Source organism: Podarcis pityusensis (genome assembly GCF_964106645.2).
Source record: "Podarcis pityusensis genome assembly, chromosome: 17".
In the NCBI taxonomy this organism is placed as follows: Eukaryota; Metazoa; Chordata; class Lepidosauria; order Squamata; family Lacertidae; genus Podarcis; species Podarcis pityusensis.
This window is the reverse complement of record NC_138042.1, coordinates 10,081,628-10,095,281: the sequence shown is the minus strand read 5'-3', so window position 1 is coordinate 10,095,281 and position 13,654 is coordinate 10,081,628. Positions and strand designations below refer to the sequence as shown.

General features: G+C 45.8%; 1 protein-coding gene and 1 long non-coding RNA gene across 3 annotated transcripts in view; one reads left to right on the top strand and one right to left on the bottom strand.

Annotated features, from left to right (window-relative positions):
* Positions 1 to 8,004, top strand: part of LDLR (low density lipoprotein receptor) — a 58,218-nt gene extending 50,214 nt beyond the window's left edge. For both annotated transcript variants that reach the window (XM_080988102.1, XM_080988101.1), the window contains exons 12-18: positions 647 to 786; positions 1,081 to 1,222; positions 2,571 to 2,723; positions 3,378 to 3,590; positions 3,799 to 3,876; positions 4,748 to 4,905; positions 6,215 to 8,004. In XM_080988102.1, the coding sequence (XP_080844228.1) occupies positions 647 to 786; positions 1,081 to 1,222; positions 2,571 to 2,723; positions 3,378 to 3,590; positions 3,799 to 3,876; positions 4,748 to 4,905; positions 6,215 to 6,253 (923 nt within the window). In that variant the 3' untranslated portion in view covers positions 6,254 to 8,004. The remainder of the gene's footprint in view (positions 1 to 646; positions 787 to 1,080; positions 1,223 to 2,570; positions 2,724 to 3,377; positions 3,591 to 3,798; positions 3,877 to 4,747; positions 4,906 to 6,214) is intronic.
* A 379-nt stretch (positions 8,005 to 8,383) lies between these two features.
* LOC308467009 lies at positions 8,384 to 11,335 on the bottom strand. Its single transcript, XR_013981063.1, has 2 exons — positions 10,773 to 11,335; positions 8,384 to 10,701 (listed from the first exon to the last, which is right to left on the bottom strand). It is a non-coding gene; the product is annotated as an uncharacterized lncRNA (long non-coding RNA).
* Positions 11,336 to 13,654: the final 2,319 nt, after the last annotated feature.

Genomic DNA, 13,654 nt, shown 5'->3' with positions numbered 1-13,654 from the left:
ATACGCTTCAGGTTACAGACTCCGCTAACCCAGAAATAGTATCTTGGGTTAAGAACTTTGCTTCAGGATGAGAACAGAAATTGCTCGGCAGTGGGAGGCCCCATTAGCTAAAGTGGTACCTCAGGTTAAGAACAGTTTCAGGTTAAGAACGGACCTCCAGAACGAATTAAGTTCTTAACCCGAGGTACCACTGTATATAGTTGCTAAAAGTAAAGGTGATCAGTTAGGTTTTTAAGTGCAGATAATCACCCGTTTTCCCCTTGTAGGCCTGGCTTTTGAGGGGCAGAGTTCTAAACAATGGCAAGTAACCAAAAGCACTCTTGAGAAATTGTTAGGATAAAATGTTTCTGAAACCCAGTGGACCAAAAGCCAAGAACACCTTCTTGGGAATGGGCTGGGCCTTGGGTCGAAATAAAGCAGGGCAGTCTGATTTGGAGGGAACCCTTCTCATCTGAAAGGTGTATGCTGTAGTTTGTTGCAAGTATCAAAGGCATTTGGGGATGCAGCGCTAAGTTACAATGCCTCTTGGCCAGTGTGTCTTGTTCTCTGTTCTGAACTACCTTTATGCTTGGCTTGCTCCCTTTCATATGAATGGAAGGATGTGTTCCTCTGGTCATGTGACACTTCTGACACCTTCTGCCTTTAGATCTGGCCAACCAGCGTCTTTACTGGGTAGACTCGAAGCTCCACTCCATCTCCAGCATAGATGTGAATGGGAGAAACAGAAAGACCATCCTTGTGAATGAGGACAAGCTGGCTCATCCTTTTGCCATCACAGTCTTTGAGGTGAGGCAGATTCAGAAATGACCTCATTTTAGACATGTGGTCTTTGTTTATTGATCACATCAATAAGGCGGCACACTTACTGCATTCCCCTATAGCGCATGCATCTCTATGGAGAGGACTAATTAATCTGTGACCCTATTGTGCATGTATCTTAGTGTTACTTTTTGAGTTGGCAAGCCAATAATATGTTACCCATGTGTTGCTTTGCAGGGGTTTGGGGGGTGTATGTTCACGGTGTTACTGTTGAAAACCAAAAAAATCCATTTAAAAACAAATCACTGAATCTTCACCCAGGATAAAGTGTTCTGGACAGATGTCATGAACGAAGCCATTTTCAGCGCCAACCGCCTGACCGGCTCCGATATCGTCAAGGTGGCAGGGGACCTGTATTCACCCCAGGATCTGACATTGTTTCATTCTGTACGGCAGCCAAAAGGTATTTGATCATGACTGCCTTCCTGCTGTTGCATCCCTAAATGTGTTTTTTCTCTCTCTTCCCCGACCTTTTTTCTTTTGCCTTGTGCTTTTTGGACTGTCAGATGAGGGCAATTTAGCACGCTGCACTCTGCCGCCAGGGAAACCCCTTATTTTCCTGCAGCGGAGGAGAACAGCCATGTTGTGGTCTCTTGATTCTATGATTCTATGGGCTGCTTCCTCCTGCAGAAGGCAGGGTTATTTAAGCGGTCTTTCTCAATTCCTTCCTGGGCGGCAGCATCTACCTCCAGGCCTTGGCCAGCTTCACTCCATCTCTGCTCATCTGCCAAAAAGTAGAGCCCTTTAGACTGGCCTTTCTCAACCTGTGGGTCCCCAGATGTTGTTGGACTACAACTCCCATCACCCCTAGCTAGCAAGGCCAGAGCTCAGTGATGATGGGAGTTGTAGTCCAAAAACATCTGGGGACCCGAAGGTTGAGAACCGCTGCTTTAGACAGCTCCCCCCACCCCATCGCTATTAGCGGTGGTGGTTTTTGCTTTGTCTTGGAGGACTCCCACTGAGTGGGAAGGCGCAGTGTTTGTGTCAGGGACTGGGCAGAGGAGGACTGGTGGAGGCCGCCTCCCCAGCCTGCCCCTTCCAGAGAAGGGGACAGTTCAGAATTACAACAGAGGTTTGAGGGAGGTCACAGCTCAGAGGCAGATGAGGGGGAAAGCTGGGAAATAAAGGGAGAGGAGGAGGAGGAAGAAGAAGCACTAGGGGAGCGACAGCTGATGGACTCACTGTCTTTAGAAAGCATTCCAGACCCCTCCTCTCCTAGAACGCGGCGTGCCTTGAAAGTAGGAGAGCAAAGAGCTCAAAGGCAGAGGGCACGTAGCAGCACCCGTAGCAATGACTCGTGAGGAAGTGGGAGAGACGGAGGGGGTGGAGATTCATTTGGAGCAATGCTATTATTCCAAGAAGCTGCGTTCACAAGCCCCTCTCTGTGTTTTCATGCTTTAAAAAAAATGATTATGGAGGCTGAATATCTGCCCTATCTGTGTTTCACTAGTTGTTGAGGGCACCCTGACATATATATCTGAAAGTTCTAGGGCATTTTTAAATCAAAGTTTTGATCAAGGTTATATTGAATAAAAGCAGATGGTAAGGACTTTTCCTTGTCTTGTCCGTTCCTGGCCACCTGTCGTGGGGTGTTGGTTCCTCTGCTGCCTGACAGTTTGAGATGCCATTCAGTGAGGATAACCTCTGGCTCTCTTGAATTCCTCCTGTGTTCATGAAGCTGAAGACTTGCGCAGGCACTTGTGCCATCCCGAGTCTCCTTTGTACAACTTCCTTTTCCCGCCTTTTAACAGGTGTCAACTGGTGTGAGAAGAACGGAACTCCCAATGGAGGCTGCCAATACCTCTGTCTCCCTGCACCACAAATCACTGCTCATTCCGCCAAGTACACCTGTGCCTGTCCGGATGGCATGCACCTGGCCGCAGACATGAGAAGTTGCAGCACAGGTAAGCGGGCAAAATGGGTGAAGCGAGCCTTTGTGCAGTGAGCAGCTGGCAGCTGGGGTACAAAATCAATCTCTGTGTGTGTGTGTGTGTGTGTGTGTGTGTGTGTGCGTGTGTGTAAGAGAGAGAGACTACAGTGGTACCTTTGGATGCGAACGGGATCCGTTCTGGAGCCCTGTTCACATCCCGAAGTGAACGCAACCTGCGTCGTCGCAATTCTCTGCTTTTGTGCATGCATGTGACGTCATTTTGAGCGTCTGCGTGAGCGGCAAAACCTGGAAGTAACACATTCCGTTACTTCCGGGTCGCCGCGGAGCGTAACCTGAAAACACTCAACCTGAAGCATATTTAACCCGAGATGCGACTGTACCCCCTTTTCCACAAAATGAGTATAGTCGTACCTTGGAAGTCAAACGGAATCCTTTCCGGAAGTCCATTCAACTTCCAAAAAGTTCGAAAACCAAATCGCAGCTCCTGATTGGCTGCCGGGAGCTCCGGGTTCCAAAAGAACGTTCACAAACCGGAACAATCACTTTCCGGTTTGCGGCATTCAAGAGCCAAAACGTCCTGAGTTCCAGGTCGTTCGGGATCCAAGGTACGACTGCAAAAGTGTATATTTGGAGAGATAATTGATATGTTGTCATCTCCACCACCCAGACACTGTTCCCGATGCTCCTGCTTCCGTTGTTGCCACAACAACTCGGCAGCCTCCCTCGAGAACCACACCTTTGGGCCGGCTGCTCGCCACAACCGGTGCCCCCAGGCATGAAACTGAACGCCTGCCTGCCGCTGCCCCCACCGTTCTGAGCAAACTCATCCCAGGCATCTCTGAGCGTACCACGCCTCCGATGGTCACCCTGTCACAGCAAGGTAAGCAGCTTAAGTTTCAGCCAGTCACACCGAGTGTGTGACACTCCTGTTAAGGCTCCTTTACACCTAAGTGCAAAGTGCTGTGCACATAGGAAAACTTAACTTGGGTGCAAGTTCTCCTCTCCTGTCCCCTCTTCCTTCCCCTCTGCATCTTTAGCAATATTCCAGACTGGAGAGGGCTTAATTTTAAGTTTCCTTTCTTCCCCAGCACGAAACGGGATTGCTGCTGAAACGGACGGGGCAAGGCAAGGGGGTCCCCCAGCTCTCTCGATTGTCCTGCCACTGGGTAAGTTCCTCGCCAGGCAAAAGCGTTCCTTTTTAACCAGGCCTTCGGTTGATCTGATTGACATCCTGTACGCTTTTTAAATGTCGAAATATATACAAAAATAAAAAATTGTCCAGTAGCATCTTAGAGACCAACTAAGTTTGTTCTTGGTATAAGCTTTCGTGTGCATGCACACTTCTTCAGATTTAAAATGTGTTTTGGGGGGGGGGGCTATTGCGTTGTTTTTATTATTAATTTTGTAGTTTTGTATCTTGATTTTATTCTGTGAACCCCGCCATAGGGTGGTATATAAATTCAATCAATCAGTGTAATAGTAATCGTAATAGTAATAAGAATAAATAATAATAGTTGTGGGCAAGGCAGAAGCCCAAATCAGTAGTCCTTCTCAGGATGGTCTTGAACTAAATATAATACAGTGGCACGTTTGCAACCTGCGTCTGCGCACGCACGGGTTGCGATTTGGTGCTTCTGCCCATGTGCAAAGCGTGATTTAGCACTTCCATGCATGTGCGACCGCGGAAACCCGGAAGTAACCTGTTCCGGTACTTCAGGGTTTCGGCAGTCCACAACCCGGAAAAACACAACCTGAAGCGGCTGTAACCCGAGGTATGACTGTATTGGTGTAGCAAATAAGTCACAGTGCATATTTTATTCTCCATTAATTCCCTTAATAGCGGCTCTCAGGTGTGTGTATATGGTATAGGGTACTTAGATTGTAAACCTCTTGGGATACAGGCCTGTCATACGTTCTTTGTGAAGCCCCACACACATAGATAGTGCTATATTCACCATCGTCACCAGTGGTCTCCTGAGCAATTAGGAGAGGTTGGTTTAAAATAACGTCCTGCCTTCTGGGATTTCTTTTTTTCAGTGCTGATTTGTTTAATCTCCTTTGGGGGTTTCCTCGTTTGGAAGAACTGGCGCCTGAGGAACATCAACAGCATCAATTTTGACAACCCTGTCTATCAGAAAACGACGGAGGACGAGGTTCACATCTGCCGGAGCCAGGAGGGGTACACCTACCCATCGGTAAGCTGACATTCAGAATGGTGGGAACTTTGCAGTTTTCTGTACTACTGGTGGGTGCTTTGTGTTCTTTGATTTTAGTGGGGGTCCCAAGTCATTCTCATCCTGCCCCTTTCCTGAAGCCCTCCTGCCCCCATTCCTTCCCACCATGGTTGACCGTGGTAACAGTGAAGAACATGGAAGAACAGTGCCTTTCAGGAAAGGCCTCGTGCAAAAGTAGCATGAGTACATGCTCATTGTTTGTAGAAATCCATAATGTGAATTTTCAGGGTCCAGCAACTTGACTCTCCCCCCCGCTCTTTTTAAAAACTATTTATATTTTTCAAGTTTATACATTTCATTAGTTTTACAATCAACTTAACATTTCAAAGTTTGACTTCCTTCTCCTTCTTCTTTCTGCAGTTCCTTAAATTTATTTTTTAAAATACCTTCCCCATATCCAAATTCATTTAACTTGCTTGTTTAATTATCTACTGTAAATATATACTCTTCAGAAATTGCAGGTTATTACAATAATCCTAATGCTTTTATCTGTTTACAATTTATCTGTAAATATTCAATAAGCCATTTCCATTCTTTTATAAAAAGATGTTTTTATCTTGATTTCTTAGTCTTCCGGTAAGTTTCGCCATTTCTGCATATTCCATAAGTTTCTGTATCCATTCTTCCTTTAGTGGGACTTCTGCTTCTTTCCACTTTCGGGCAAGTAGCATTCTTGCTGCTGTAGTAGCATACATAAATACATTTCTATACAATTTAGGTAGTTCTGTCCCTATAACTCCCAACAGTTGTTTCTGGTTGTTGTTTTTTTATAAAAGTTATTTTGAACATTCTTTTCAGTTCGTTGTACAGTCATACCTTGGAATTCGAATGGCTTAGTTGCTGAATGTTTTGGCTTCCGGACGATCGGAAACCGGATCGATCCGGTTTTCGAATTTTCTTTGGAACCTGAACGTCTGGCATGACTTCCACTGCTTCCTATTGGCTGCAGGAGCTTCCAGCAGCCAATCGGAAGCTGCACTTTGGTTCCCGAACATTTTGGAAGTGAATGGACGTCCAGAACGGATTCCAAATGACTTCCAAGGTACGGCTGTATATCATTTCCCAGTAAGCTTTAACCTTACTACAAGATGACTCTTTTGAGAGACCGCAAAACACTGAACGCTGTCTTCTTGAGTAGGTTGGTTTCTGTTTCTCTCCTCAATCAGCTGGCTCACTTTTTATCCCTAATTGGGACAGTTTGGCTTCTACGGTGGTTCCACCTAGCTAAACCCTTTGAGTAACTTCCTTTCCAATCTCTCTTCCCCAACAGAGACAAATGGTCAGCCTGGAAGACGACACCACAGCGTGAGCCCACCTCAACACCTCCAAGTGCCTCTCTCCAGACTTTTGCTGCTGCTTTTCTGGGAGAACACGCGTGCCCGGGCTTCCGTTGTCTCTCAGCCGTCTGACGCCACTTCCCGAGTGACTCGATGGACCTTTCCCCTTCCTCAGCCCCCCACCTTTCCCTTTTTTAAAAGGAAGAAACTGTACGTCGGTCAGCAACTGTCTTTACAGGACAGAGCAGACGAACCAGGGCCACTTTGTTGAGTTTTTATGTTGAGATATATTTATTGTTGTATCCAGTGCTGCCACGGCACTGATATGTCTGCTGTCCTCTGAGTCTCATTTTTAATCTGGGCAGGGTCACTTATTACTATTTTTTCACGCACGTGAAGGACGGTAACTTGACAAAGGCAGTGGCTGTTCTCTGGATGCACACCTGGGTGTCTCGAGGTCCTCTTCACAAGCTGACCGTTGTGCCTGGCCCTTTTCTCTCCAAAGGCCTGACAGGCAGGCATGAAGCAAGCTTGGAAGGGAATCGGGAACATGAGCCTTTGCTGAGAACTCGCCTTGCCTTCGTGAGCCTCTGGGCCCCTTTCTCCCAAGCTAGACTGGAGAAAATTTTAAAGAGTGGATTTTGCCATCCGTGCCGCAAAGAAGAAACAGTGACTTTTGCCCTCTTAACGTCCAAAGAAAGGAAGGACAACACGGAGGTGTCCTGGATCCCTCTGTGGGCCCTGAGCTGCTAGATCTCTCTCAGCCTTCCCCTGCCCCTTTCATTTGATTTCTTCTCGTTTCTCTTTGTGGCTTTGTAACCTTGCATTTTCTGTATTTGCACTTGATTCCTTTCTTTTGGCTCTCTTGTCACGTGTTGCCAGGAGGGTGAGAGAGGGGGGAAGAACTGAACCAATGAGACAAGCAGGCTGACTTTGGGGAGGGAAAAAGGGGGTTGTTGCGTTTTGCTCGGTGCTGGTCCGTTTTGTGCCTTTCGGCAGGTGGACAAAGGGCAATAGATTGTGCTGGCCAAGAAAGCAGGAATTGAAGCCATTCTCCTGTGTGTTCTACCTTCGTCACAGGTTACAGTTGCCTTATCACTGCATCTCTCTATGCCAGGTATATTTTTTACAAATTTCCTGTCCTTAGCTTTGCCTTATTTTGTATACTGTTATCCCTTCTCTTACTAACGGAGGGCTTCTTAACTAAGGCAATGCCAAATGGGACTCCCAGCCCCCTTCTAGAGTTGCACTAAACTCTGATTCTGCACCTTAGTTGAAATATATATATATATATTGCATGTGACGCTTTTTAAGCTTTTGTGAATGGAAGCGCCAGGTTGCCACATGTTCTAAGGTGGGCTGAATTTGAGCTCATGGTGTGCTCTTTGACTACCATTCACCAAAGGATCTTTACATTTTCAAGGAAGTAGAATCAGTGTAAATTCCAAATGTCTGCTGCAGCTCCAGTCCGTCCTAAATTCAGTAACGAACAAGCAGAAAATACCCACTTACTCTGCTATCCTAGGATAACAAATGGCAACTTTATTTTCTTGGCCTGACACATCTAGTTCCCTTCCTTTGACGGAGGGGACAGCACACTACATACCAAGGAAAAGCACTCAAAACCCCTTTGACCTGAAGCTGTGAAAGATTCCAACCACTTCCTCTGATTGTGGAGCATGTAAATGATGTATAATGTTTGAGATATATATTTCCTTTGCACAAAACGTTGCATTCTGTATGTACATAATGTTCATAAAATACATGACTTATTTATTTATAAGTTTATTTTCTTATGGTTGTTGATGATTAGGCTTTATTCCCTCATCCCATCTCTCTCTGTTGGGGTATTCCCCGATTCTCTGCAGTTACGGGTGCACATGATGGTGGAGAGCTAACCGTGATCAGCTAAAGTTCGGTCCCAATCTGAAGTAAGCGGGACTGAACACGGGGGCTGTGTTTTGCATGTCATAGTGAATCAAACCTTTGTGGTTTGCCGTGAACATGGGTGTCTGAACCAGGGACTGTGGTTTTGTTTCACTCCAAGCAAACCACTGCTCCATGAAGCTTTTCGTATTTCCACAACTGCATAGATGCTTTGAGCGAATTGTACTTTATCCCTGCTCTTACTGGTGCTTTCAGCAGCAGTGCCCAAATTGGGAGGGGGGGGACTGCAACCAAAAGGGGGATTAACTTTTGCAATATTTATTCGCATATTTAATGCGGGGGGGGCATATTTCCCTTCTGCTTGATCACTGACCGCAAATCTTGCCAGTTAGTTACAACCTGATTTTTATCATTCCCCCCCTGCCCCCCCTTTCAGGCATGTAGCATGTTTTTTGCTGATTTGGCATGGGGTCGATTGCAGTTGGAGATGATTTTGTCGTTTGCTGCATCCCCTTCTCCTTTGCTGTTGCCTTGTGAAGGATGCTCATGTCTATATCATGTCAGCCACCTTGCATGGAGCGGTTGAATTTTTAAAAGCACAAGCCGGTTGATAGAATTGTGTGTGTTCATTTGTAAAGAAAAGTGTCAATGGCCTAAATGTCTATGAAATGCTCAGCTTTGCAGAACTGACTGCCCCAAAGGTTTATTGTGTTAATGTCATTGGCTGTAGTAATTGGGGGGGGGGCTTAAAATGAGCACTGGATAGATTTTTGTAGAAGTAAAATGTAATATAGGGGAACATCCCCCCCAAAAAAACCCCTAAGGGTATGTTTTACTTTGAGAAGGGAAAATAACAAAGCACTGTCAGTCTTTTGTATTTGCCCTGCTGTCACATAAGAGTGCCTTTCATTTGTCATGCTGATGAAGAGTCCTCAACTTCCTTTGGGGTGTTAATGGCTGCTTTAATGTCTTTCTCATACTTTTGTCTTTTTAAATCAAAGAGCAACAGATCACAAAAATGGGAAGATGTTTGAAACCTCTTGCTTAGTGCCTGAATTTTGTCAAAGCAGTGGCCCAGACCTGAGCATCATTCAGTAGGTCCTTTTCTGCTTCTGGTTGCCTTGAAAATTCCAATGTAGGAAGCAACTTTCCTAGACAATGGGCAGTAATGGTGCTACTTTGAACAAAAACAGTTGGGGATTTTGAGAAAGAAATGACAAGCTGTGCCTCTGGTCCTTTGTTCCAGTGCTCCCCTGCTATAGCATACAAAGCTGTTAGGCTCTGCAGGGTTGAGGGGGCAAGCAGGTTCCTTGTTGGGGCCGTTTGCATAGGTGAAACCACCGTAGGAGAACCCACAGCTGTATATAACAATTGAGCTGCATTTGATGAAGTAAAAAATGTTCCCTGAGCTTCAGAATGTTTGTGTTAGAAGTTCAGTACACCTTCCATTGTGTAATTGGAATGCGGCTGGTGCTGTGGTCTGAACCACTGAGCCTCTTGGGCTTGCCGATCGGAAGGTTGGCGCTTCAAATACCTGTGACGGTGTGAGCTCCCGTTGCTCTGTCCCAGCTCCTGCCAACCTAGCAGTTCGAAAGCACACCAGTGCAAGTAGATAAATAGTTACAGCTGTGGCGGGAAGGTAAACGGCGTTTCCGTGTGCTCTGGCTTCCGTCACAGTGTCCCAGAAGCGGTTTAGTTCTGCTGGCCACATGACCTGGAAAGCTGTCTGTGGACAAACGCCGGCTCCCTCAGCCTGAAAGCGAGATGAGCACAGCAACCCCATAGTCGCCTTTGACTGGACTTATCCGTCCAGGGGTCCTTTACCTTTTTAATTCTGTAAGGACAGAAGTGGGGGAGAGAAGAGTGTAACCAGGAGCTCAGGGAACAGCAGGATCCTCTCCCCCTTGGTGCAGAACCCCTGTTTCATGCTCGCATAAGTCGCTGCTTAGTCCTTCTGGGCTAGGCAAGCAATCCAGGCAAAGCCCCTTTAATATCTCACCTGTGATTCTGCTTCTGCATAGTGAAGAACAGCAATCCATGTTTCAGTTTTCTAGATGTCAACATGAGATGCTGCAAGTCCCTGGACAGCAGGCGGACGCTGTCTTAAGGCTGCATTCACATAGCAGTTTATTCCATTTCCCTGGCTGTTATGTATTATAGCTGAGCTTTCACACAATGTAAAGGACACTTCTGGAAGTCTAGCAGCGTGTAGGGGAAGTTGAGTGCTTATTTCTGTGTTAATCACTTCTTGAGGGGCATCCATCCGAAACCCCAACAACTTAGAAAATCAGAGGCGTTAAAGCGAGGAGATTTGGGGTAGTTAGGCCAGCATACAATTCTTTCCAACCATTTTCATGGGTGAATTGAGGAACAGAAGCATTCATGCCTAGGAGTGACATTGTCCGTTGGCATTCAGTGTGTCTCACCCAGTGTTGTGAATGAAATTTGGTATATTGGTCAAAAGGCCGCAGTTCTTGAATGCAACAGGTACAGCACTGTGAAAGGAACGTTAGGAAAAGGGACAGAAGTGCTAGTATTACAATCGGGAAAACGTGATGTAATAAACTGAAATGCATCAATAGCCCCTAGTTCACTAATGCCACTGGAAACCATCTGGGAGAACGTGGTTTTCTTACACAAGTTTTGGGAAGCTCTTAGGTGAACACCTGACCACTGAGAGGTTGTGTCCTTGCAGCTGCACTAAGTTATATTTTATAAAACTGTTTCTTCACTGTTCCTTGATGAAAATCCTTGGGGGGGGGGGTGTTCTTTCCCCAGATCATGAATGAGTTTAATAAATATTTAAATACACTGAAAATATTTCGTTTGTTCTTTCTTGGCCAGTGTGAAAGCTGCCGTCGTAGTGTTATTGAGGGTGGGGTTGCTCGTTTGTTGCCACCCCAATTTGTGATCCAGTGCACTTTCAGGATGCTTTTCAATAAAGTATCTCCCCAAAGGTTTGGGCCCTGGGAGGAAGGGGCGAATGTTTATGATCATTTAAAAATGGGAGGCGCGTCCCCACCCACTTTTGCCTCTAACTCTGCCCATCATCTGGATTTGAAGACTGAAAAAATAATGGTTTATAGATGATAGAATGGTTGGATCTTAAGCAATGAATATCACATAATAGCTGCAAGCTAGAGAAGTCCTTTTATTATTTTTTTCTTCTGTATCTTTTAGATTTTTTCTTTCTTTTCCATTTTCTCCTCTTTCGTTAGGTTTCTCCTTGTCTTCATTCTGACTTAAAACTTTTATTATAGACTACGTAGCTACCTCAGTATATTATAAAACGATACTTGGTGATGGGTATGTATTTTTGTATTTCTTTGAATATCAGTAAATTGAAAGAATAGGGGATGATGCCCACGGTACCCTCTGATTTCTTTTCTTTTTTTGAAAAAGGGCTTTCTTGGCTATACACTTACCCCACCCAGAAACTTGTACTGCTGCCACACAAAAAATATTTGCAGGTCGTCTTGCCGTCAGGCAGGCTGGCACACCGCTTGTCTCCTGACTTCTGCACAGAACAGCTTCCTGGAAGGGCTTTTGAGAGCTATGCTAAGGAGCAGCAGTGAGGGACACAGTTGCCAGCAAAGCCGCATGCCCCTCGCTTATCCCCTGCAGAGATGAATGGCCTCGCCTGTCCAGGCTGGCTTTCCTTCTCTCAGGGAGCCGCACCAGTTCCCCAGTCTTCAGAGCCAAGTTGCCTGCGGGCAGGCAGAATGCAAAGCTCGCAGCGGGCCGATTCACTTTTATTCAGCCGCTGCCAAAGCCTGGAGCCAGCTCCTTAAGACTCGAGAGCAGCCGATTAGCCGCCGCTGCAGCAGGCATAAGCCCTAGACCACAGGAGCATAATCACTGCTTAAGCCGATTGCCCAAAGTGGCTATTAGAAGCTTGTTAGCTTTTTAAATGAGGGAAGTTGTTTCCCTTCCCAGATTCTTCCACAACAGTTAGGGTGGGGATGGGGGGAGAGAGTGTTTCTTTCCGCTCTTGCTTAAATTTAAAGGTGCTGACCTTTAAAGCCCTAAACAGCCTCGGCCCAGTATACCTGAAGGAGCGTCTCCACCCCCATCGTTCAGCTCAGACACTGAGGTCCAGCTCTGAGGATCTCCTGGCGGTTCCCTCACTTGCAAGGAGTGAGGTTACAGGGAACCAGGCAGAGGGCCTTCTCGGTAGTGGCACCTACTCCCATCAGATGTCAAGGAAATAAACAACTATCTGACTTTTAGAAGACATCTGAAGGCAGCTCTGTTTAGGGAAGTTTTTTATGTCTGATGTTTTATCATGTTTTTAATATTCTGTTGGGAGCTGCCCAGAGTGGCTGGGGAAGCCCAGCCAGATGGGCAGGGTATAAATAAATTTATTATTATTAATAATAATCAGCACATTTAGGGAAGCACAACTGTGTTGCCCACACTGGGTGCCGAGCCAAGAGGATGCTGCTGGGGGAGCCACAACAATGACAGAATGAAAGGTGAGACGTGGAGGGAGGGGATTTTGGCATTTCACTTTCCATCGGTGCTGCCACCGTCACCTACTCTGCCCCACACCCGGGAGGTGGCATTGCCTTCGGTGAAACCACGTGACACTTCACCAGGCAACTGGGGCCACATTGACAGCTCTTTTACACTAGCAAAATGAGAGTAAAATGTGCCTGTTGCCCTGGTCATCAGTGGTGTAGCATGGGGGGAAAGACACAGTTGGTTGTCCTGGGTACAAAATTGTCGGTTTCCCTCCATCCCTTGCCCCCTCTGCACGGGCCTGGGCATTCCTTGCTATGCCACTGGTAGTCAGTGCTGGATTTACGTATGGGCTGAGCAGGCTGCACCGAGGACCTCATAATCTAGGGTAGCCTCAGCCTCTTGCCAAAAACAATTTTAAAAACAGGCAGATTTTACTCTCTAGCCCAGTTGCTTAGTAACATTAAACAGGTGACGTATGAGTCTACGGCCGTGTAACAATTACACAAGCATGTACTTACCGTTTAGTAAAGTTCATCAAACAAGCTCACTCTGACAAAGAAAATTTCAGCCACCAAGATACGTATCAAATAATATTCCAGGAGAAAATTCAGACAGCTTTTCCAAACGTGGAAACAATTTTTTAGATCGTTCCTGCATTTAAAGCTCACAAACTGTTCTGGCAAACGATGGTTTTCTAGACTAAAGAATTATCTATGGTCAACAATGTCCCAAGATCAGTTGTCTGATCTAAACATTCTCTGCATAGAAAATGATAAACTGGAACTTACTGATTTTAATGATATAACTGATAAGTTTGCATCCAAAAGAGCTCGAGAGAAACCACACTGACTTTGCATACAGTGTGATGTTATAAAATAGCCATGGTCCCCCTATGAATGTTCTGTGTGAATGTCTTCATTCATTCCATACTTCAATAAACTTATTGAAGGTTTCAAATTCATATGGAATCTTTTTATCAATGCTAAAATTTCAGCAATGTTCTGCTTTCATTGAGTAGGTAAAGACGAGGACAAAAGGATCTGAGATCAACAACCTACCAAAGGTTACTCAGGTTTTTCCTT